This window comes from Haliotis cracherodii, unplaced genomic scaffold (assembly GCF_022045235.1).
Source record: "Haliotis cracherodii isolate W230 unplaced genomic scaffold, xgHalCrac1.p SCAF_3, whole genome shotgun sequence".
NCBI lineage: Eukaryota > Metazoa > Mollusca > Gastropoda > Lepetellida > Haliotidae > Haliotis > Haliotis cracherodii.
Window position 1 is genome coordinate 74,605,763 of NW_027266286.1, and position 23,166 is coordinate 74,628,928.

Here is a 23,166-nt window from a genome sequence, read left to right on the forward strand (position 1 = left end):
ACTACTTGCCCCTACACTGAAACTCCTTTCACCATCACAAGAAGTCCGACATACCTCTTGTAAAAGGTCCACTTGTCGGAGTGCCAGGGGTTAAACAATCTTCACACTATTTCCTGAACCCTGGCTAGGTGTAAATGAACCAACACATAAATTCCCCTGCTAAATATAAATATTCATTCTCCAGATATAAATTGACCTTAGTGCCTTAAATCAAATTAACATCATTATCTGCTGATGTCATAACAATTGATATTCACTAAGAGGGAAGAACCCCAAACTAAACTTTCACAGCAAACTTCTGAGATGAGCACCGACTTAATATATCCTTGTATCATAGGTTTTTCGGTCATCATATGTTTTTGGACCGCCATGTTTATCACAATTATTGGCGCTATAACAAGGAGGGTGGTGTCACACAGGATTGTAAATATAATGATGCCTTGCTTTTAAGAAAAAGTTGTCTTTTATAAGCTAGTGAAATGTTTAACAGTTGTTCTTGTGATTAGCGTGAAAACTATGAATGTTTAAGCGTCCTAAAACCTGTAACACGGGGATATTCTATTAATGTCTACAGAGGTATGTCCTCCTGGGAGAGTGGTTGGAGGAAGCGGTGAGAGGTGAGGACATCTGACACACGATGCACATGCGGCGAGACGGAGGACAGTGCACACATGACACATGAGCAGATGTACCGACCAGTTTCCCCGGGGTGGCGGCACTGACCCTCTTGGTCTTGGAGAAACGGTTGGACAGCCGATGCAGCAGGGAGATCTTGCGACTCGGAGAACGGAGGCTCTTCGGTGATGGCTCTGGATGGTGGCGACGCTGGACCTGCACTGTCACTGGAAGGGAATCATATCACATACTATATCATGTCACATACCATATCATGTCACATACTATATCATATCACATACCATATCATGTCAGATACCATATCATGTCACATACCATATCATGTCACATACTATATCATGTCACATACCATATCATGTCAGATACCATATCATGTCACATACCATATCACGTCATATGCCATATCAAGTCATGTCATATCACAAACCACATCATGTCACATACCATATCATGTCATGTCTCATACTATATCATGTCACATAACATATCACATCATATACCATATCATGTCATGTCACAAACCACATCATGTCACATATCACATCATGTCATGTCATATACCATATTATGTCACATACCATGTCACGTCATGTCACATACCATATCATGTCACATACCATATCATGTCATGTCACATACCATATCAAGTCACATACCATATGATGTCACATACCATATCACGTCAGATACCATATCATGTCACATTCCATATCACGTCATGTCATGCCACAAACCACATCATGTCACATACCACATCATGTCACATACCATATCATTTCACATACCATATCATGTCATGTCACATACCATATCATGTCATGTCACATACCATATCATGTCACATACCATGTCACGTCATATACCATATCATGTCATGTCACATACCACATCATGTCATATACCATATCATGTCATATACCATATCATGTCATATACCATATCATGTCATGTCACATACCATATCATGTCATATACCATATCATGTCACATACCATATGTCATATACCATATCATGTCATGTCATATACCATATCATGTCATGTCACATACCATATCATGTCATATACCATATCATGTCACATACAATATCATGTCATATACCATATCATGTCATGTCATATACCATATCATGTCATATACCATATCATGTCACATACCATATCATGTCATGTCATATACAATATAATGTCATGTCACATACCATAGCATGTCACATATCATATCACATGATGTCATGTCACATATAATATTATTTTACATCATATCACATTGGGTCATATATCATGTCACATCATATCATATCACATTCGGTCATATGTCATATCACATCATATCATATCATATCACATGGGGTTATATATCATATCAAATATCATGTTATCCATGAGAGTAGTTTGTAAAAAGAACGGAAAATATGATGTAAAAATAAACTGAATCTTCAATATTATAGATTTCCTTTCAGGTGAAAGAGAACTTGAAGGATTCGAGCCCTGGAATACTATATGTGTGTGTCTGACCAAAGACTAGCATTGACTCACTGAAAAACAATGTTCAAACATGCAAAATTGTCACGCAATTCAATAAAAATAAAAATAACTAAATATATGTTTAATTACCTATCTCATGACAACTTTTTACATTCTGCTATTGGATGGTTAAGGGAGTAAGTACTGTGCACATAGGATTGTGTGGTGAGGGGAATCGAACTTGGGCCTTTGGAATGACAAGCAAATGCTTAAACCACAAGGCTACCCCCACCCCCACCAGTACTTCCTGGGGCAGGCCAATCTAGGGACCAAATGTTTACAATCCCACTGACAAAAAATAATCTACTGAACTTTAGGATCAGCTACTGTTGAACAGAACTGGCCCTCGAAAGTACCACTTGCCAACATGGTCATATGAATAAATCAAATATTCTTCCTGGTGACGTCTGTGTGAGGAATGCAAGGTGTGAATACACACAGCCATCTGCTCATCACAAGTGTGTGAGGGTACTGAATGGCAGGCCGGACCACAGATGTCAAGTAACAACAGAATGGTTTGTTGCTTTTGATTGTTTGTTGTTTAATGCTAATTTCAGCAATATTCAACCAACTGGTGGTTGCCTGTAAGTAATTGAGTCTGGAGCTGACAATCCAGTGATTGATACTACATAAAATGTATAAACATTGATCCACGCATCTGTTGCTGGGACCCACATTAAACCAGAATCCACATGGAGAAAGAGCAAAATGCAATTTCCTTTGATGAACAATGTCACTATCAGGGTTATCAATGACCCATTACAACATAGTTGTGACGTGCAATACTGCAGGTATGTCATTTTGTTCTAATGGCTTCTCCCTTAAAGAAATAGCACAGGCGGTGTCTCCCCCATACAATAGAATGACTTGATCCCCTTCTGTCACACCCTGAGCATTACTAAATGCAGGGTGTGTCTTTTCAACAAGATGACTACATATTCCTATTATTCGGTGCCCTATGTCATGAACAAGTAAAGTCATCTTCCTTCACAAAGGAGCATCATATCTCTGACATGCTCGACTGTATATCATCCACTCTTTCTTTCACAGAGTCAAGCAGGTTATATACAGCCGTATAACATAGCTGTGTAGCCCCGGGTAACCACACACAGATCCTCATTTCAAAGTGTGTGTTACATCAACAACAGAGAGGAATGTATTGTATACGCAACTGATACCACCGTGACCAGGAGATTGTGTCACGCTGTGACTTCAAGCACATCTCTGTGCTGATCAGTCTGACACTGATGGTCCTCTATGAGACGTGTCACAGCTGATCAGTCTGACACTGATGGCCCTCTATGAGACGTGTCACAGCTGATCAGTCTGACACTGATGGCCCTCTATAAGACGTGTCACGCTGTGACTTCAAGCACATCTCTGTGTTGATCAGTCTGACACTGATGGCCCTCTATGAGACGTGTCACACTGTGACTTCAAGCACATCTCTGTGCTGATCAGTCTGACACTGATGGCCCTCTATGAGACATGTCACACTGTGACTTCAAGCACGTCTCTGTGCTGATCAGTCTGACACTGATGGCCCTCTATGAGACGTGTCACACTGTGACTTCAAGCACGTCTCTGTGCTGATCAGTCTGACACTGATGGCCCTCTATGAGACGTACAACTTGTGTAACTTCAGTGAAAGATATTCATGTGGAAGTATGCTTTTATATAGGGGATATATGTACTTAAAACTGAATATATGTAGCACAAAACTAGACCTTTTTAAGTGATTTTATCAGATAAGGTTTATGCGATACAAATGCAGTTTTTGTTTTCTGTTTTAGCAACATTGTCAGAATGCTTGCTTTCCGCAGGCTGTCATAGTTGTACATCTGTATTCACTGCTATAGTTTCTTGTCTACAGACATTACTGAGCATTTCATGCCAAGTGTTATTGAGTATTTGATGAAAGGGCTTTATTGATTATTTGATGAAAGAGTGTTATCAATTGATACCAGGGTGTTATTGAGCATTTGGTGAAAGGGTGTTAAAGTATTTGATACCAGGGGGTTGACAATTTGATACCAGGGTGTTATTTCATGCAAGGGGTGATATTGAGTATTTCATGCAAGGATGTTATTGAGTATTTCATGCAAGAGTGTTATTGAGTATTTCATGCAAGAGTGTTATTGAGTATTTCATGCAAGAGTGTTATTGAGTATTTCATGCAAGGGGTGTTATATACCGGGGTAGTATTTCATACAAGGGTGTTATATAGTATTTCATACAAGGGTGTTATATAGTATTTTATGCAAGGGGTGATATATAGTATTTCATGCAAGGGGTGTTATTGAGTATTTCATGCAAGGGGTGTTATATACCGGGGTAGTATTTCATACAAGGGTGTTATATAGTATTTCATACAAGGGTGTTATATAGTATTTCATGCAAGGGGTGTTATATAGTATTTCATGCAAGGGGTGTTATTGAGTATTTCATGCAAGGGGTGTTATATACCGGGGTAGTATTTCATACAAGGGGTGTTATTGAGTATTTCATGCAAGGGGTGTTATTGAGTATTTCATGCAAGGGGTGTTATTGAGTATTTCATGCAAGGGGTGTTATATACCGGGGTAGTATTTCATGCAAGGGGTGTTATATAGTATTTCATGCAAGGGGTGTTATTGAGTATTTCATGCAAGGGGTGTTATATACCGGGGTAGTATTTCATACAAGGGTGTTATATAGTATTTCATACAAGGGTGTTATTGAGTATTTCATGCAAGGGGTGTTATTGAGTATTTCATGCAAGGGGTGTTATATAGTATTTCATGCAAGGGGTGTTATATAGTATTTCATGCAAGGGGTGTTATGTAGTATTTAACGCAAGTTTATTTCATGCAAGGGGTATTATTGGGTATTTCATGGAAGGGGTGTTATTTAGTATATTATGCAAGAGTGTTACATGGTATTTAATGCAAGGGGTGTTATTGGGTATTTCATGCAAAGGTGTTATTGAGTATTTTGTGCTAGGGATTACTTGAGACCTGTGGTCCTTGAGAAGCCAACATTAGACGTATCTCTCTATTGAAGTACATAGTATGAAGATGAGGTCAACTCCTGTATGAGAACACCCCAGACCAGCACACTGAGTTCCTTGTTTTGTTTCCTGAGTATCCAGCAGGCCATGAGTCCCAACTCACAACACAACACAACACACAGTCACAAACAACTCAGTTTATTGCTGACCACAGTCATATAACATATACCATATATCACTGGTGTAGTATAACATATAACATACCATTGTTGTAGTATAACATATACCATATATCACTTGTGTAGTATAACAAATAACATACCACTGGTGTGGTATAATATATAACATACCACTGGTGTGGTATAACGTATACCATACCACTGGTGTAGTGTGACATGGGAAATGGCCAACACCTCAGCCTAAGTATATTTCTGTAAGAGCAAGAGTGAGCAGGCTAAGCATACACCATACCACTAAAAGAGATGTAAAAGTAGATGACATAAAAAAATGCCTACAAATCTAATTTATCAAACAAAAATTTAAAAAATTGCCAAAAACTTAACTATAAATTCATAAGAATCATTATATGTTGCAAATTATTCTTTTTGAAAGCAATATCATCCATTTGTACACTATAAGTACAATATCTGTGCAAAGCCATTCCCCTTACCACTAACTAACTATACAGTAGGAACAAGCAATAGAAACTGCCTTCAATCATCAAATGACATGACATTATATTTGTTTGTTGTTAAACCCCTCACTCAGCAATATTGATGGTATATGACGGTGGCCTGAGAATAATCGAGTCTGGGCCAGACAATCCAATGATTGATATTGTGAACAACGATCCACGCTGTCGAGGTACGATGACACGCAATCACCAAGCCAGCCACCCAATTCATGTGGTCGCTTCTTACTCCCAGCAGATGATGCTGGCAGTGATACAAATTCGCACTAGCCCTGTTGTCCTTGCCAAACTGCCCAATAGTTAAGGTATCATAAGTACTAGTAAGCTGTCATTTTAAAGGCTGTTGCTACATGTTATCATTATAAGGACTAGTGGACTAAAACTGTTAGTTTCTACGACTACCTGGAGATCTTTTGTAACCCGGAATCCCCTGACATCCTGACTTCAAGGTTTACCATGACGCAGGAATCCTACCTAACATGTGACGACTGATTGTCACACCTGTGTATCCCACCTGACACAAGTTCATTGACCTGGAGGACATGCAGCATGTGTTTGTCACTGACCCATGACACATACAGTACTCCATTATTACCAGTGTCACAGGTAGGACATCGGTACAGAAAGTGTTCTTGTGCAACAATTACGGTGTAATTGCTCAGTGTTAGGATGATTCCCACATTCATTCTGATTCACGATGGTGGAGTCCATTAATGCCCCCAGTAAAACAATATACTCTGTAGCTATTATTCCCTGTAGGCATTAGTACACCTAATATTCACGATCAAGCACCAGACAACACCCCGATCCTCATGTTTAAAGACAAATGTAGCAGCCTGTGCCTTAACATTGGAGACTACTAGGCCAAACATGTCTATTTTTCTATATGGCATACAGTCAATGTTATTGCAAAAAAAAATATTGTTAAAAGACCGTGATGGATTGATGTTAATAATAAAGGGTATGTATGTATTTATAGAATGCTTCGTCCTCTTTACTAGAGGCCTGCAGTGACCAGAGTTTAAACAAAATGCACTTGATTAATTATTATTTTGAAAAGTTAATATTTACCAATATTTTTACGATTTTACTATGTTTGCAGTCATTCTTTCATATTTTTTAATCTAACAAAGATAAAGAAGTCTTGCACATAAAAACACATTTAAACTATAATTATTGTATTCTCTGATTATGTCAGTTGAATACTGATTGTAAATATAAAAACAATCGGAAAAAACTAGACAGATGGCTAAATTGTGACCGTGTCGCAAGTCAGTCGTCTTTTCTAACACTCGTACTGAGTGAAGAGAGGGGTGTTCGGACAATTCAACCAATACCCAACACAGGCCATTCTAGTGTTTTGGCATATGCGAATTAAGGCTCATTATATCTAGCACTATATCAAATAACATGACTGAGACAGCATCGATGCAACATGTACTACACGACATGATCTTGAGTGTGAATAAGATGCCCTCTGCTATCATCTGTCAGCCGAGTGGATCCTTTGTTTCTTTTAACAATCCATGTCCTCGGACACAGACACGTGATTCAGCCGTGAAGCAAGCTGGGTACCTACAGCTGTTGCAAATACTTCATCATCATCATCATCATCACACAATGTATCACGACTGAACTTTGACGCCCCACTGTCATCTGGAGGTGTTTCATAGGCTGTCTGGTACAGCACCTTGCAGAGCGTGGCATCAGTCAGTATGTTGTCCTTGTCTAACACCCCACTGTCATCTGGAGGTGTTTCATAGGCTGTCTGGTACAGCACCTTGCAGAACGTGGCATCAGTCAGTGTGTTGTCCTTGTCTAACACCCCACTGTCATCTGGAGGTGCTTCATAGGCTGTCTGGTACAGCGCCTCGCAGAGCGTGGCATCAGTCAGTGTGTTGTTCTTGTCTTGTGTTGACAACTCTACAGCATCATAAAACTTGTCCTCTGTATCTTCATCACTTGCATCCGTCTTACTCCCTGTGTTTTCACCTTCATCATTCCTCTGCTTCACACAGGGTCCTTGGCTTTCAAGTGCATCTATTTCCGCCACTGAATCCTCCGTTACTGGCACAACAATATCGGTTGATGATTCTGTCTCAAGCTGTGAGAACGTTCCATCAAAATGAACACCACCTTGACTACGATATTCACCTGGAATAATAAACTCTAATTTCCTTTCAACTCCACCATCATCTGGCTGCATGTCTGATCCAGCTTCAACACGTCTCTCCGGTGTTTCTGATCCACCTCCTACCATGTGCACCTCCGTTCCTTTGTAACCCTTGCTTTCCTCCCTGTCACCCTTAATACAAACTTCCTTCCTCTCTCCATGCCCCAGAGCCATCTTGTCAGCAGCCCGTGGATGGCTCTCTCCATGCCCTAGAGCCATCTTGTCGGCAGCCAATGGATGGCTCTCTCCATGCCCCAGAGCCATCTTGTCGGCAGCCAATGGATGGCTCTCTCCATGCCCCAGAGCCATCTTGTCAGCAGCCAATGGATGGCTCTCTCCATGCCCCAGAGCCATCTTGTCAGCAACCAATGGATGGCTCTCTCCATGCCCCAGAGCCATCTTGTCGGCAGCCAATGGATGGCTCTCTCCATGCCCCAGAGCCATCTTGTCGGCAGCCTGTGGATGGCTCTCTCCATGCCCCAGAGCCATCTTGTCAGCAGCCTGTGGATGGCTTTCCTTCAGCCTGTCCATGTAGCTATTCCCCTGCGGATACTGGGGAGATCGGAAAGAACTCCTGCGATCCACTTTCTTGCTCTCTTTCCCAGCTGCTTCCAGGAACTTTCTTTTAGAAGCTCTGAAGTCAATGGAAGCAAATTCTACATGGTCACTTTTATGTTCCATAGCCACATCTGTATTTTCTAAAACAGTGTCAGTTGATGATGTGTTACTGGTGGATGAGAGTGACTCTACGCTCTGTTCTGTAGCTTGAGTGGCTCCTGGGCCTTTGAATTCAGAGCCAGGATATTTTTCTTGTTTTAATGCTTCTTTTGCACTTGCCATGTCACTGGCATCATCTGTGGATGACTCAGAGCTGGAAGCAGGACCTGGCAATGGTACCTTCCCTCCTGTATACGAGTGCCTGTAACGAGGAACCACACTCTTGACCTGTCTCCTGACATCTGGCTGTTGAGAACCACTCTTTGCTCTTCTTTTTCCACGCAGTGTTTCTTCAGGGGTCCTACTTGCATCACCAGAAAACTTCTTTTTAAGGGACTTAAAGTCCAATGGAACAACTGTCTCCTCATCAGAGGAGTCCACATCTGCATCTTCCTCTTCCTCAGAAGGAGCACTGTCATCACCCACGAACCTCCTCATGCCACCTTTCATGTCCACTGCTGCCACTGTCTCATCCTCTAAAGATTTGGTCCTGGCTTCAACATCTTCCTCCTTGGGAAGGTTGACACATGGCAGTGGAGCAACACTGGAAGGTTCACAATCAGTCCTCGTCTCCCGCATATCAACATCAGATGTTGCTTCTTTTGTCAGAGCAAGAGTTTCACCAGAACATTCCTCCCTGCATGAACTGTCATCCCATGGTGAGGCAAGCTTGGAGGGATCACTATCAATCTTAGCATCCTGCATTTCAACATCTACTTGTCTCTCTAGAGCTTTATCATCCCCAGAACATTCTTCTTTCAGAATATCAATATCGAGAGATTGGACTGCAGATTCAGTCTTAGCTTCCTGTACGTCTTCTTCTGTCCTTGTGACACTTATATCACCAGGTTTTGCCTCTTTGAGAGGAAATGGAGCTGGATCCGATGGGTCATCATCAGCCCCAACTTTCAAGTCATCTCCTTGTGTCAGAGTCCTAAACAAATCATCCCCTGTCAGTACGGTGCCGTCCATTGTAAACTGTGGATTAGACTGATCCATATCATCTTGAGTGAACGTCTTGAATGCACTGTCATCCAGAATAACTGCCCCATTCCCTATCTGGGTCTCGGATAAGTTGGCCAGAACGTCAGACGATGTTTCAACACACTCAGGTTTTACCTCTCTCTTAGCTGAAACCTTCTTGCTTCGAGGCCGATGTGACACCGAATATCCCCTGGGTCCATCATAAAACTTGGCCAAGGCCTTAACACTGATTGGTCTATCCTGTTCATCATCAGTACTGGTATGATCGGAGCTGTCACTCCACCTTCTGGAACTTGTCTTCACCCAATCTTTTACAAATGTTTTGTCAGCTGGTCTCTTTACCTCATCATCAGAGTTGCCCGAGCTGCATGTTCTCCTTCGCCCTCTCTTCTTCCACACTGTGATGCTGCCGTCAGCCGTCGTGCTGTCAGAGTCGGTGTCACTGACACTTGAACCTTCGGACGCTGAGGCCTGACTGGCAGCGTACCTCACCCAGTCTGGTATTCCGGGGCGGTCGTAGCTCAGCTGACTGTCTGACCGCAGCATGGCAGGCGTTGATTGGTTGCTGGTTCTGACTGCTGCCAAGCTGACGCCGTAGAAAGGATTGTCTTCCACTTTGATGGTACTCACCTCCCCATCTTCTGGTTCTGCCTTGCGGACATAACAACCAGTTTGCTGACAGAATATCAAGTTTGCGTCAACTGGCAAAGTTAAACAGAAAAGCTCATGCAAGTTTTCATGCAAAGCAGGTGTAGTGAGTGAGTGAGTTGGGTTTAATGCCGCTTTTAACAGTATTCCAGTTATATCACGGCGTGTCAGATAAATGTGGGAGGAAAGCCCGAAGAGATGCAGGTCTCAGACGTTTACCACTTCAGTAAAACCCACGAGCACAGGTATGGTGCTGACAATCCTAGAAACATAATCAGGGCAAACCGGGATTCGAACCCACATTTATAGGTTTCTGGTGTGCCCAAGGGACGCAACTCAGTACAGCAAATCATGGCGCCTTAGACGACTGGGCCACCCGTGCCCCTGCAAAGCAGGTGTAGGTTAGTATGAGAAACCCCCTTGAGTTTCTCCTGTTCGTTTGTAAAGGACAATCTATGCATAAAAACTATACCAAGGAAATACCCAAAACCTCAAATGAAAAATCTGATCAGACACACACATAAAGTTTCTGTAATTGTATATTTTTAAATAAAACGATCCAAACCCATTCTCTTACAACAGCAAATCCCCCAAGAAATGGTGAACATCTTTTTCAACTGAGACATGAAAGCTGCGCTAGTAATCCCAGCATGCATTGGGGCCAGGCTAGCCATGGAGAGGTTTGTTTGTTTGTTTAACACCACACTCAGCAATATTCCAGCTTAATCATAGACCAGACAACCCAGTGATCAATATTGTGAGCAACATTCCACGCTGTCGAGGTAGGAGGACACGCTGTCAACCAGGTCACGAGCCTGACCACCTGATTCTTTTGGTCACCTCTTACGACCAGCATCGGATAAATGGTGACCTATTCCAACCTGGAATCCCTACGTTTTTTTTTAGACATATCAAGCAAGACATAAAGGTTGCGCCAGTAATCCCAGCATGCAGTGGGGGAGGCTAGCCGTGGGGGACTGACCTGTGGGCAATGGCTCCTTGCGGAAGATGGCGTAGAGCTGTGAGATGTAGGACACCAGCGTCAGCTTGTCAGGGATTTGGGACTTGGCCATGTCCTCACCAGTCATCACCGGGGGCACGCCAAGATCCTTCTCAGCTACATCAAAGGCCTACGGACAGAACCAGTATCATAATTTTCATCATCCTCATCATTTGCCTTATCATATTATTATCAAAAGCATTATTAATCAATTGGAATATTAATATATTTTTTCAATATCATCAATATTTTTGCATTAATAGCATGAGTATCTGTATTATCATAAAAAAATGTAATAATGTATTATTAACAGTTTTATCAGTCTTTCTATCAAAATGATCACACGATCAATCAAATGAAAGCATGGCACCACCACTTACTCTGAGTCAGGACTAGTTCTCTATCTCAGTCATATTTGATCATTGGATATTCACTATCCTTAACTTTTCGTGATAAACAATAGGTCATTAATTAACTTGCAGTGCAGTTGCCAGTAACGAAATGTTACAAGCGTCGTAGATTTATTTAAGCAAGTGAGTGAGTATGGGTTTACGCCGCTTTTAGCAATATTCCAGCAATATCACGGTTCCCATGTCAGGAATCGAACCCGGTGTGATGAGCGAACGCTTTAACCACTAGGCTACTCGACCGCCCCAGATTCACTTGAAACTTACCAGTTGATTGTTCTTGGCCACGTCACTCTCCATCAAGAGATTGAAGTCCCTGCAACACATAAGGAAACGTGTGAACACACCAAGCTTATCTGAACCTTGGGTGATTGATGGGATAACTGAAGGGAATAATGACATCAGCACACACAGATTGCGACTGGAACTGAAGTTGTGGAGTTATTGATGGGTACAGAAGCACAATCTCACGTTAAACAGAGTAATGTTAATTGCAACATTTTCGTTAGGCCTAGACGTAAGTGAAACACGGGTACACATGCACTGATGCTTGTAATTAAGCTTTTTCCAATATACTGCGATATAGTTCAAAATAAGCAGGAAAAATTACTCCGCTTGCATTTGAATGGTTTAGTATGATTAAACCTCGAAATTGAATATCAAAGAAAACCATAAACATTGAAAACAATTGGACATGAACACCCAAAAAGTCATCAAAAATATATCTTTATTTTTTAGAGAAGCGACTCAAAACAGGCATGGGAAAAACTTGCAGAAGGTGTTCGGTATACTGCCAGAATTCTGGGTGAAGTATGTTGTCAAAGCTGTATAGATTGATAAAAATCATCAAGTGACAATGTATTATTAACTGTATTGCAGGAAGACAATGTGGTGTTTCACGTTTCGAAGAAATATCGGTGTACATGCAATTAGTTCCCTGTAGAATGCATCATGTGATTGGTGCATCAACAGTTAGTTCCCCGTAGAATGTGCCACGTGATCGTTGCCTCAACAATTAGTTCCCTGTAGAATGCGTCATGTGACCGGTGCATCAACAATTAGTTCCCTGTAGATTGCGTCACATGACCGGTGCATCAACAATTTGATCTCTGTGATATTTTAAGCAAGTAAATATTTCTTTAAAAAATGTCCGAATCATCATTTGGGGAGGACAAGTGTAATTGGCTCAAAAGCGTAATTATTGCGCTAAAAGTTCAATGGCGGTATCTGGGAGCACATCATTATGAGACTTAATGTCTACCTGCTTCTGTACTTCAACAACATCTAGAATTGGCTCTGACATCTACATGATACAAGATAATATACTTCTGAAACTGTAAGAGTCAAAATTGAATTTCACAAATCAATGAGCTGATGCATGTTGACAGTAACAAACCAGACTATTGTACTGGGCACCGTGGAACAAAACAATCTCAGCGCTACGGCTATTGTCAGTCTATGTTAAGATATGGATCACCTAGAGCTACGACTGTTGTCAGTCTATGTTAAGATATTCACCTAAGAGCTACAACTGTCATAAGTCTATATTAAGGTATGGATCACCTTAGAGCTTCAACTGTTGTAAGTCTATGTTAAGGTAAGGATCACCTTAGAGCTTCAACTGTTGTAAGTCCATGTTAAGGTATGGATCACCTTAGAGCTACAACTGATGAAAGTCTATGCTACGGTATGGATCACCTAGAGCTACAACTGATGAAAGTCTATGTTAAGGTATGGATCCCCCAGAGCTACACCTGATGAAAGTCTATGCTACGGTATGGATCACCTAGAGCTACAACTGATGAAAGTCTATGTAAAGGTATGGATCACCTTAGAGCTAAGATTGCTTTGTACAACCCCTCCCTGGTGACTGCCCCCAGACTGGTACTTACAGCAGTGTCGGCCTGAAGGCATGTATTAAGGCACAGAATGCAAGGCCGTTCCTCCACGATCCAGCAAAGTCCACCACATGAACGTTGCGGAACCTGCCCGTGTTGAGTACCCGCTGACACCATCGCAGGAGAGAATAGCTGTCTATCAGATCATCTGCAAGCATCAAGTATACAGGGGGTGAAATGTAGACACTTAGGAACACTTGCCAAGACAGTCACAGCGGTCAAATTCTACAACATGAAAGGCAGCATGTTACTGCTCTTTCGTGGGCAGCCATTATAAATGTAACACCATTTTTCAGGCGTGCTATTAAGTAACCGAGCATTACCATTATTATGGCCCAGATGGACAGACTTTGCCCTCAGCATGAGTGTCCCTACATCAACACAATGAACAGTAGGCAGTTGTTATTCACACGAGGAACACAGCAGAGGTCAGTGTGACACTTGCCAAGAAACATATCATCAACAAAGGCTTACGTCAATATAGGTGGTATGACGTCATTTGACCTTGGTCATCGATTCCGTCAACATCGGAGAGAGAATTTTTTGTGAGCCATTGATGGCATAAAAGCCAGATGGCATGTTTGTTTATATAAGTATGCAAATTAACTATGATGTCATATGGCAACGTTATTGATGATGGCCTGACGTTAGGCAAAATGAAGGCATGTTCATATTACAGTGGCCTCTACTTTGTGTGACAATGAAAAGAACGTAGCTCTTACATCAACACAACAAGAATAAATGAGTGAGTGCGAGAGTAGGGATTTATTCCGCTGTTTGCAATATTCCAACAATATGACGATGGCGGCCGACACAGATCATGCCTATGATGGCAGGACACCGATACTGTAACCCGAGTATCCGACTTACTGTTGACGGTTGTGCCACAGATGCGTGACCGCTTGGCAGGCCCAGCATCATCCACTGCCTCCTCTATGAGGAGATTGTCAAGAGGGCCGTCGTACAGGTGCTTCACCTGGGCCAGTTTCAGGCGGTTCTTCAGGTTCAGGTTGGGGTACCTGAAATAGAGTTTCCATGGAAACATCAGCATGAGAAAACTCAAACCTACAACTAGTCAATTGCCAGTAGCATTCTGAAGTAAGAATCATTTACCTCCTCCCCTCACACTGACCTTGTGTTTGGATCGATGGAGTACTGGCCATGGTTCTTGTGGAGATTCTCGGGTGTGGTCTGTGACAGGAGCTGATAAATACTCTCCCTTTCTGCGATCACCTCAAGGGGGGACATCTTGCCTGACGCCCAGCTCTTGATCATCCAGGCTGCATCAAACACACCAAGGAAGCCCCTTGCACATCCAGACCCGGTCGGCCAGAACGGCTGTGAGAGACGGACGTATGATCAGATGTTATTGTCATGTACACCATTTTGGACGCTCAATTGTGTCTTTCCTCTTTCACTTTCATTTCAAGTTTACACATCAATCCATCCAAATATAAACTTTTTCAAGACATATTAATGCCTTAATAATCTGATACCCTGATAAAAAGATTGTTTTCTTCATAAAGTTGTTTCTTTCATAATGCAAATTATGTGCAATTCATGAAAATACATCACACCATGCCGCTGAAGTGTGTTTAAAGTCATCTGCCTATAGTTATGTCTCCTGTTTGCTTTGAGATGCGAGTCCTCCATCTAAGCTACCCATTTTATACCTCAACAATAACAAAATCTTTTCCTATGACAAAGTAAACACAATTTATGGATAACAACTTCTTTATTTACTATAAAGGCGACGTTTTGGAATAGATCCTTATCCTGTTGTCCTTACTTGGCAAATTGTGTCTACTTTTTGATCCGTGAACTTCTAAGTAATGCCTATCAAACAATTGTCCGATGAATTACCTCCAGTAAGCTGTCCCCGACAATTGCGATCGCAAGTTTGTGACCATGCCTCTCCAGGGCTCGACAGGCATTTTCTGCCGCAAACATGGACGTGAAGTCAAACATGGCAATATCGGCCTGGCCATAGTGATTGACAGCGTAGTCCAGACATGGAAGCTGGTGATTGGTGGAGAAGTCAGCCGCCTCTTTTGCATAGGTCAGCAATGCATCCTGGTCTACGTTCTCTCGGGACAGGAGCTGCACAGTGTCATTGTAGTCCTGCAAGAGGAAGTAGGTCATCAGCTGGTTTTACATGATGCGTAATTCCTGAGAATTTGACATAATAATTTCCTGAAATACTAGGAAAAGTTTCCTTATGAGTCATAACTGATGCAATCAGATTGTTTTGGAAATATAAATTTAGACTGAGTATTTACAACATTTAAATAAAATACCAACCCCAACTCCAATACCAGGTGCCAGATGTAACATTGAGACACTGGCTCTGTGTAATTAGATTATCGTTATAGATTATCAACTGACCAAAATCATAAAATTGCAAAATATACGACTGTTTTAGCATGTTTAGGGCTAAATCAAATTGCTGAGTCTGCCCTTTTCTCTGGACTCGGTCCCCTTATGGTGATATTTAACTCATTTGTTCATCATCATCCAACAGAATTGGGAAACTGGGAGACTCCCCTCACCTCTTTGAGCACACCCTTCTCCAGCAGACTGGCCTTCTTGGCCGTCATCACAAAGTAGTGGGTCTCGTCCTTGTAGTACACGATGTTCTCCAGGTCGATGGAGGTCTTCTCCTTCAGGTCCAGGAAGAACTTTTGGTTGAAGATGAACGCCACGCCACTGATCTCCTCCACCCGCGCCTCCGCATTCGAGTTGCGGTTGATGAAGTTGGCGGTGATGGCTATTGCCAGCTTTCCACGAAACTCTTTCCTCTTGAAACCTGGAACAGACAGTGTCCCTGCATAACCCCCGCAACCACGATTGTCCAGTGTATTATGGTGTCTCCATTCCATTTGGATGTACATGGACCCACACACCATTGACCCATGTTGTGGAACTGACATCACCAGCTCCCTCTTCCATATCGCTAACCTAGCACAGAATTCCCGTTGCTGGTGAACTTGAACTTGACAACCAATCAAAATGATTCTTCCAAAAGGGATGTTTAGCATAAATCTACTTTCAAAATTACTGGCCTTTTACCAAGCATTTAATAGTTTATTTGATCATTTTTACAAATATGAATGAAATTCTGGCTGAGAAAGATGTCTTCCTGAATATTAGACAAGGGGAGGTAATGCTACCAGGTTTATTTGACACAGAAATCTGTAACCAAAATCAAGTGATTTTATTGGATGGCTCTTTTTAATGTAGTGTTATTTCAAACTCAAAACAAACTTTGCTGACAAATGGGTCCAGGGTATTTGTCATAATGGACATGCTACCCTTGACAAGTGAAGACTGAGGTTCACATTGACTAGATTGTGGTATGTGGGGGATTACAGTGTTTCCACTGAGATTCTAAAGTAATAAGTTTGAACACAAAGAGAAATGGACTCCAGTATCTAGCAGAGGGGAGATAACTGTACCTGGCACTGTGTTTCTCTTGCCATCGGCGCCAATGAGGACATCAAACTGGTATTCGGACACCGGGTGGTTGCTAGGGGTCACACGGCAGCGCCATCCCATCGCTGTAAGCAGGAGGCATCACTTAGTTACATATCTGTTCGTTTGTTGTTTAATGCTTAACTCAGCAATAATTCAGCTATATCATGGCGGTCTGTAAATAATTGAGTCTCGACCTGGCAATCCAGTGATTGATATCACGAGCATCGATCTAGGCAATTTGGATACGATGACATGTATCAACCAAGTCAGTGAGCCTGACCACCGATCCAGTTAGTCGTCTCTTACGACAAGCACAGTCGCCTCTTACGGCAAGCATGGGTTGCAGAAGACCAATTTTCCCCTGCTCTTCACGGGTTAAATGATCTGATGATTGTTGTACAGGGTCCTACAGTACGAACAAAACCAGACACATACGAGGGCATGCTACCTAACAAGTGTACCAACACACAGGTTTCCCGGACCTCGCTTTACTGATGCAATGTGACGTGCATTCCAACTCCCAGGCTCTACATTGGACACAAATACCATATTCGACGTAATAAGCGCCCCGCTCTAATAAGCGCCCATGGCGATATTTGCTAATATACTGGCTAGTGAACAATCCCAATTAGCACCCCTTCTGATTGATAAATGTACACAAGGTTATTTATTCCTGCATAATACGTTTGTTATATGCACCCTTAATTATGGGCAATTAAATTCTGGAAAAATATATCTGTCGTTTATAAACATTTCAGCATAAACCACGAAATTTACGCTCTTTGGATTCTGTTGTTTTTCACCAAATTAATATTCTAATATGAGCCCCCCAATTCTAATTTAGAGAGCGCCCTGGGTGCTTATTATGTCGAATACGGTACATTTTGTTTAGGAACACTTATGCTGTACATTCTGCTTCATGAAAACATAACTAAACTGCAACTGCAAGTTATTCCATCGTATTTGATTGGCTAACCAAGCATTATTTTAGGGATTTCTGTTTCCATAACCACCCCCTACACCAAAAAGAAAAGCATAGGCCATGCTCATTTTCGGCCTACTGTTTCTTGATTGGTTGATAAAAGAATAGGTGGGGCTTGCGTTGCGTTACTGCTCTGAACAATGTCTCTGATTTTGTATTCTACTTTTTTTTAGTCTGTTAATGATTAAAAAGGCAGTCTGTGAAGTTATTATTGTTGACAAATATATTTATAAGAATTGACTTATAAAGTGAAGGTGGGAGTGAGGGAGTGAACGTGAAGGGTTTGATCTGCTTTTAGCCATATTCCTGCCATATCCCAAGGGCATACCAGACATGTACGAGCGTGCTGATTCAAGTCTCGGCCTGACCAGGCAACACTTAACCACCCACCACCCCTCTAACCCCAAACCTTATCATACAGACATCATCACACAAACAGGCGTCTGAATCAGGCACTGCAGTAGCTAATAACCAATAAGATTAATGACTCACGACTTGACTGATCTTCTGGCGGTTCAATGAGTTCCTCAAACGCTACGTTGACATGGACCTCCACACCCAACAGCAGCGCCACCTTCATGAGGATACACTGCAACTGGCGGATACCTGCCGGAAACACCACCGTATAGTGCTGTGATAACAGAGCTACAGCACGTACTACATAGTGAAACCACTGTAAATCAGGGAGGAAGACCCTGTGTGTCCCTGGTTCATGAATCTAAGGGCTTAAACTTAAACAGATCTATCACATATGGATAACAGAGCTACTGCACGTACTACATAGTGAAACCATTGTAAATCAGGGAGGAAGACCCTGTGTGTCCCTGGTTCATGAATCTAAGGGCTTAAACTTAAACAGACATATCACATATGTTTATGTGATTAGCTGTGAGTTTGAAACAAACGAAATATTGGGTATGCAAGTTTTCCAAATTGTTTGACAAAGTATATATTTTCAAGGCAAGTATGGTCATTCAAAATACATATACTGTGGTAGTGATTCATCATTGGTTTTGATTTCTGTTCACTGTTGACGACAAATGGTCCGTGATGTAAGCAGTTGATCTAATTGATTGACCTATTGGATAACAAATATGTTGAGCCAACAACTAATGAAAAACAATTTCTGATCCTATTAATTCGTGACTTAACAGGATTTAAATATTTTCTGACTACAACCCGTTACAGTAACCTACTGATGTGTTCAGTGCAACCAGTTACTATACAATGTGTACCTACTGATGTGTTCAGTGCAACCAGTTGCTATACCATGTATACCTACTGATGTGTTCAGTGCAACCAGTTACTATACCATGTGTACCTACTGATGGGTTCAGTGCAACCAGTTACTATACCATGTCTACCTACTGATGTGTTCAGTGCAACCAGTTACTATACCATGTCTACCTACTGATGTGTTCAGTGCAACCAGTTACTATACCATGTGTACCTACTGATGTGTTCAGTGCAACCAGTTGCTATACCATGTGTACCTACTGATGTGTTCAGTGCAACCAGTTGCTATACCATGTATACCTACTGATGTGTTCAATGGAACCAGCACAAAATTTGCCAAAGAATTTCTTTGCACCAAGGTTCTTCAGATCAGAGATGAGGTAGTTCCAAAGGTGAAGGACATTATTCCGAGAGAACCGGTCTCTCTTCTCTACCACAACGGCCTTCCCTCCCATCAGCGCCACTTCGATGGCCATGCGCATCCCGCATGGGCCAGCACCAATAATCAGCACCTGCAACACACACCCACATTTCTACCACTCCACAATCTGCTTCTTGGTTTGTTTGTTAAACGCCTCACTCAGCAATATTCCAGCTATATGATGGCAGTCTGTAAATAATCAAGTCTGGACCAGACAATCCAGCAATTAATATCATGAGCATCGATCTACACAACTGAGATACGATGACATGCAGCAACCAAGTCAGCGAGCCTGACCAACCTATCCTGGTAGTCGCCTCTTACGACAAGCATAGTCGCCTTTAACAGCAAGCATAGGTTGCTGAAGACCTATTCTACCCTGGATCTTCAATGGTGGCCACTTCCACAATACATGGTGTGTTGTTGTCTGATGCTGTACTCAGCAATATACATGATATACCAGCTATATGATGGCAACATGTAAATATACGAGTCTCACCAGGCAATCCAGTGGTTGATATAATGAGCAACGATCCATATCAATGAGGTATGTTGACCCGCAAGTAACCAAGCCTTGGAACCCGATCCATTCAGAATACACTTACAACAAGCACAGGTTGCCGGAGTACAGCATGGTACAACTAGACATGTTTTTAACTTCACAGTTAGGCAAAAGCTAGGCTGTATTGGTCTTGCGTTAATGCCGCTTTAAGCAATATTCCAGCACTATCATGGCAGGGAAACACCAGAAACGTGTTTCACACATTTTGCCCATTGGGGAATCGAACTCGGGCCCTTGTCTTTAAGAGCGAACACCTTAACCACTTGACTATGCCTCAGCCCTTATCCAGCATAAACATTTATAAGAAGGTGAGCAGATGCTGTTTTAAGGCCACAATACAACAGATGCTATCAGCAGCCTGTAAATAATTGAGTATGGAGAAGAGAAACCAAGTTCTTCATTTTGATGCCAAGAGAAAACATTGGTTCAGTGACACACAATCAAAGTCAAATTACCTTTGTATTTGGACATGCCTCCATCTTGCGATAGTCGCGATGTGATGCCCGCTTGTCCAATTTCGTCCATAATGATTTGGCCTTCCATGACGTCAGCTTGGATTTTAGCTGTTTGTAGAAGTTGCGATGGTCAGTGTTGGTGAGGCCAAGGCTGTCACAGAGGTCGTGGAAGGTTCCCAGAATGCTCTTACATGTGACGGCACTGATGAACTGATCAAACAACTGGGCAGCGGGGTCGACGTCATACTCCGTGCCATTCATCATTGTCGAGGCAACAGGGCTCACGGCTTACCTGCAAGTACACACATAATTGTAAGGGCCCGTATCACCACCATTCATTTTATTTCAATCTAAATCAAGTTCATGTTCCTGTTATCAATGACTTCTGAAATAAAGCAAGTGTTAGTGTCAATACTCTTTGTGTTGCCCTAGAAACACACAGTTCACCTGTAGCCCTACCCCCCATCAGACCTGGAGGGTGGGGGACTCACATCAGTCTGTGGGTGGGGGACTCACATCAGTCTGTGATCATATTGTACCTGTAGCCCTACAGGACCCACCCTCCAGCAGACCTGGAGGGTGGGGGACACATCAGTCTGGGGTAGGGGGAGCTCACATCAGTCTGGGGAAGTGGGAGCTCACATCAGTCTGGGGAAGGGGGAGCTCACATCAGTCTGGGGAAGTGGGAGCTCACATCAGTCTGGGGAAGGGGGAGCTCACATCAGTCTGGGGAAGTGGGAGCTCACATCAGTCTGGGGAAGGGGGAGCTCACATCAGTCGGGGAAGGGGAGAACTTACATCAGTCTGGGGAAGGGGGAGCTCACATCAGTCTGGGGAAGGGGAAACTCACATCAGTCAGGGGAAGGGGAAACTCACATCAGTCTGGGGAAGGGGGGGGGGGAGACACACATCAGTCTGGGAAAGGGGGGAACATACATCAGTCTGGGAAAGGGGAAACACACATCAGTCTGGGGAAGGGGGGGGGACACAAATCAGTCTAGGGGGTGGGGGAAACAAACATCAGTCAGTGGGTGGGGGAATCACACATCAGTCTGGGGGGTGGGGGAACTCACATCAGCTTAGGGTGTGGGGGAAGCTCACATCAGTCTAGGGGGTGGGGGGAACTCACATCAGTCTGGGGACAGGGGAACCTCCCATCAGTATGAGGATGGGGGGAACTCACATCAGTCTTGGTTTGGGGGAAACTCACATCAGCATGGGGGTTGGGGGAAGCTCACATCAGTATTGGAGGTGGGTGGCATTCATCATCAGAATAGGGGGGGAAGACTCACATCAATATGAGGGGTGGGTAGTCTGTCTCATATTATTTTCCCATCTGCCCAGCCCTTTCTGTAAGCCCCTGAAATGAAGCAAGTCTAGAATTTCCTCAGGTTCAGGTAATCTCCCATCTCACTTGGGCTCCTTTTGTTTGTTTCTTTCAAAATTATATATTTTCAGAGGCTAAACGTTAGTCTCTGGGGATGGGGGGCATTCAACTGTCTTTCTGTGTACCAGAGTGGGGCAATCAAGTCCCCTGACGCCACACAGTGCGCAGTCTCTGGCCAGGTAATGACTTTGCACTAATAATACGTATGAATACACTCATAAACGTAATTAAGTTACACTTCTTGTAACAACTCGACGGATGGCAGATTTCCATTCCTGTAAGGCAGGACTCTCAATTAGTGGTGGCAAGTAGCAACTTGAAAAACACAAATGATATGCTTCCAGATCCACGCTTGCTGTGAGCTGTCATTGACGGCCATGTCTAGCTTCCCCTTTTCCTCTTTGTTAAAATTTTCAATCATGTTTTTACTTCACTCCCTGTACACACAGGGTAGACATGGCCACTTCACTCCCTGTACACACAGGGTAGACATGGCCACTTCACTCCCTGTACACACAGGGTAGACATGGCCACTTCACTCCCTGTACACACAGGGTAGACATGGCCACTTCACTCCCTGTACACACAGGGTAGACATGGCCACATTCACTCCCTGTACACACAGGGTAGACGTGGCCACTTCATTCCCTGTACACACAGGGTAGACGTGGCCACTTCACTCCCTGTACACACAGGGTAGACATGGCCACTTCACTCCCTGTACACACAGGGTAGACATGGCCACATTCACTCCCTGTACACACAGGGTAGACATGGCCACTTCACTCCCTGTACACACAGGGTAGACGTGGCCACTTCACTCCCTGTACACACAGGGTAGACATGGCCACTTCACTCCCTGTACACACAGGGTAGACATGGCCACTTCACTCCCTGTACACACAGGATAGACATGGCCACTTCAGTGCCTGTACACACAGGGTAGACATGGCCACTTCACTCCCTGTACACACAGGGTA

General features: G+C 42.9%; 2 protein-coding genes across 2 annotated transcripts in view; one reads left to right on the forward strand and one right to left on the reverse strand.

Moving 5' to 3' along the window:
* The window catches only part of LOC139474498 (F-actin-monooxygenase MICAL3-like), an 88,706-nt gene that overhangs the window by 28,814 nt on the left and 36,726 nt on the right, over nt 1-23,166 (reverse strand). The window contains 12 exon segments of the mRNA XM_071257542.1: nt 724-842; nt 11,347-11,494; nt 12,039-12,087; nt 13,664-13,817; nt 14,540-14,688; nt 14,802-15,007; nt 15,533-15,790; nt 16,219-16,475; nt 17,125-17,226; nt 18,618-18,731; nt 19,666-19,873; nt 20,800-21,091. Of these exon segments, the coding sequence (XP_071113643.1) occupies nt 724-842; nt 11,347-11,494; nt 12,039-12,087; nt 13,664-13,817; nt 14,540-14,688; nt 14,802-15,007; nt 15,533-15,790; nt 16,219-16,475; nt 17,125-17,226; nt 18,618-18,731; nt 19,666-19,873; nt 20,800-21,063 (2,028 nt within the window). The 5' untranslated portion in view covers nt 21,064-21,091.
* On the forward strand, nt 1,109-3,439 carry LOC139474046 (uncharacterized). The gene is made up of 3 exons (XM_071256902.1): nt 1,109-1,188; nt 1,495-1,546; nt 3,353-3,439. The coding sequence occupies exons 1-3, from the start codon at nt 1,109-1,111 to the stop codon at nt 3,437-3,439; spliced, it is 219 nt and encodes a 72-aa protein (XP_071113003.1).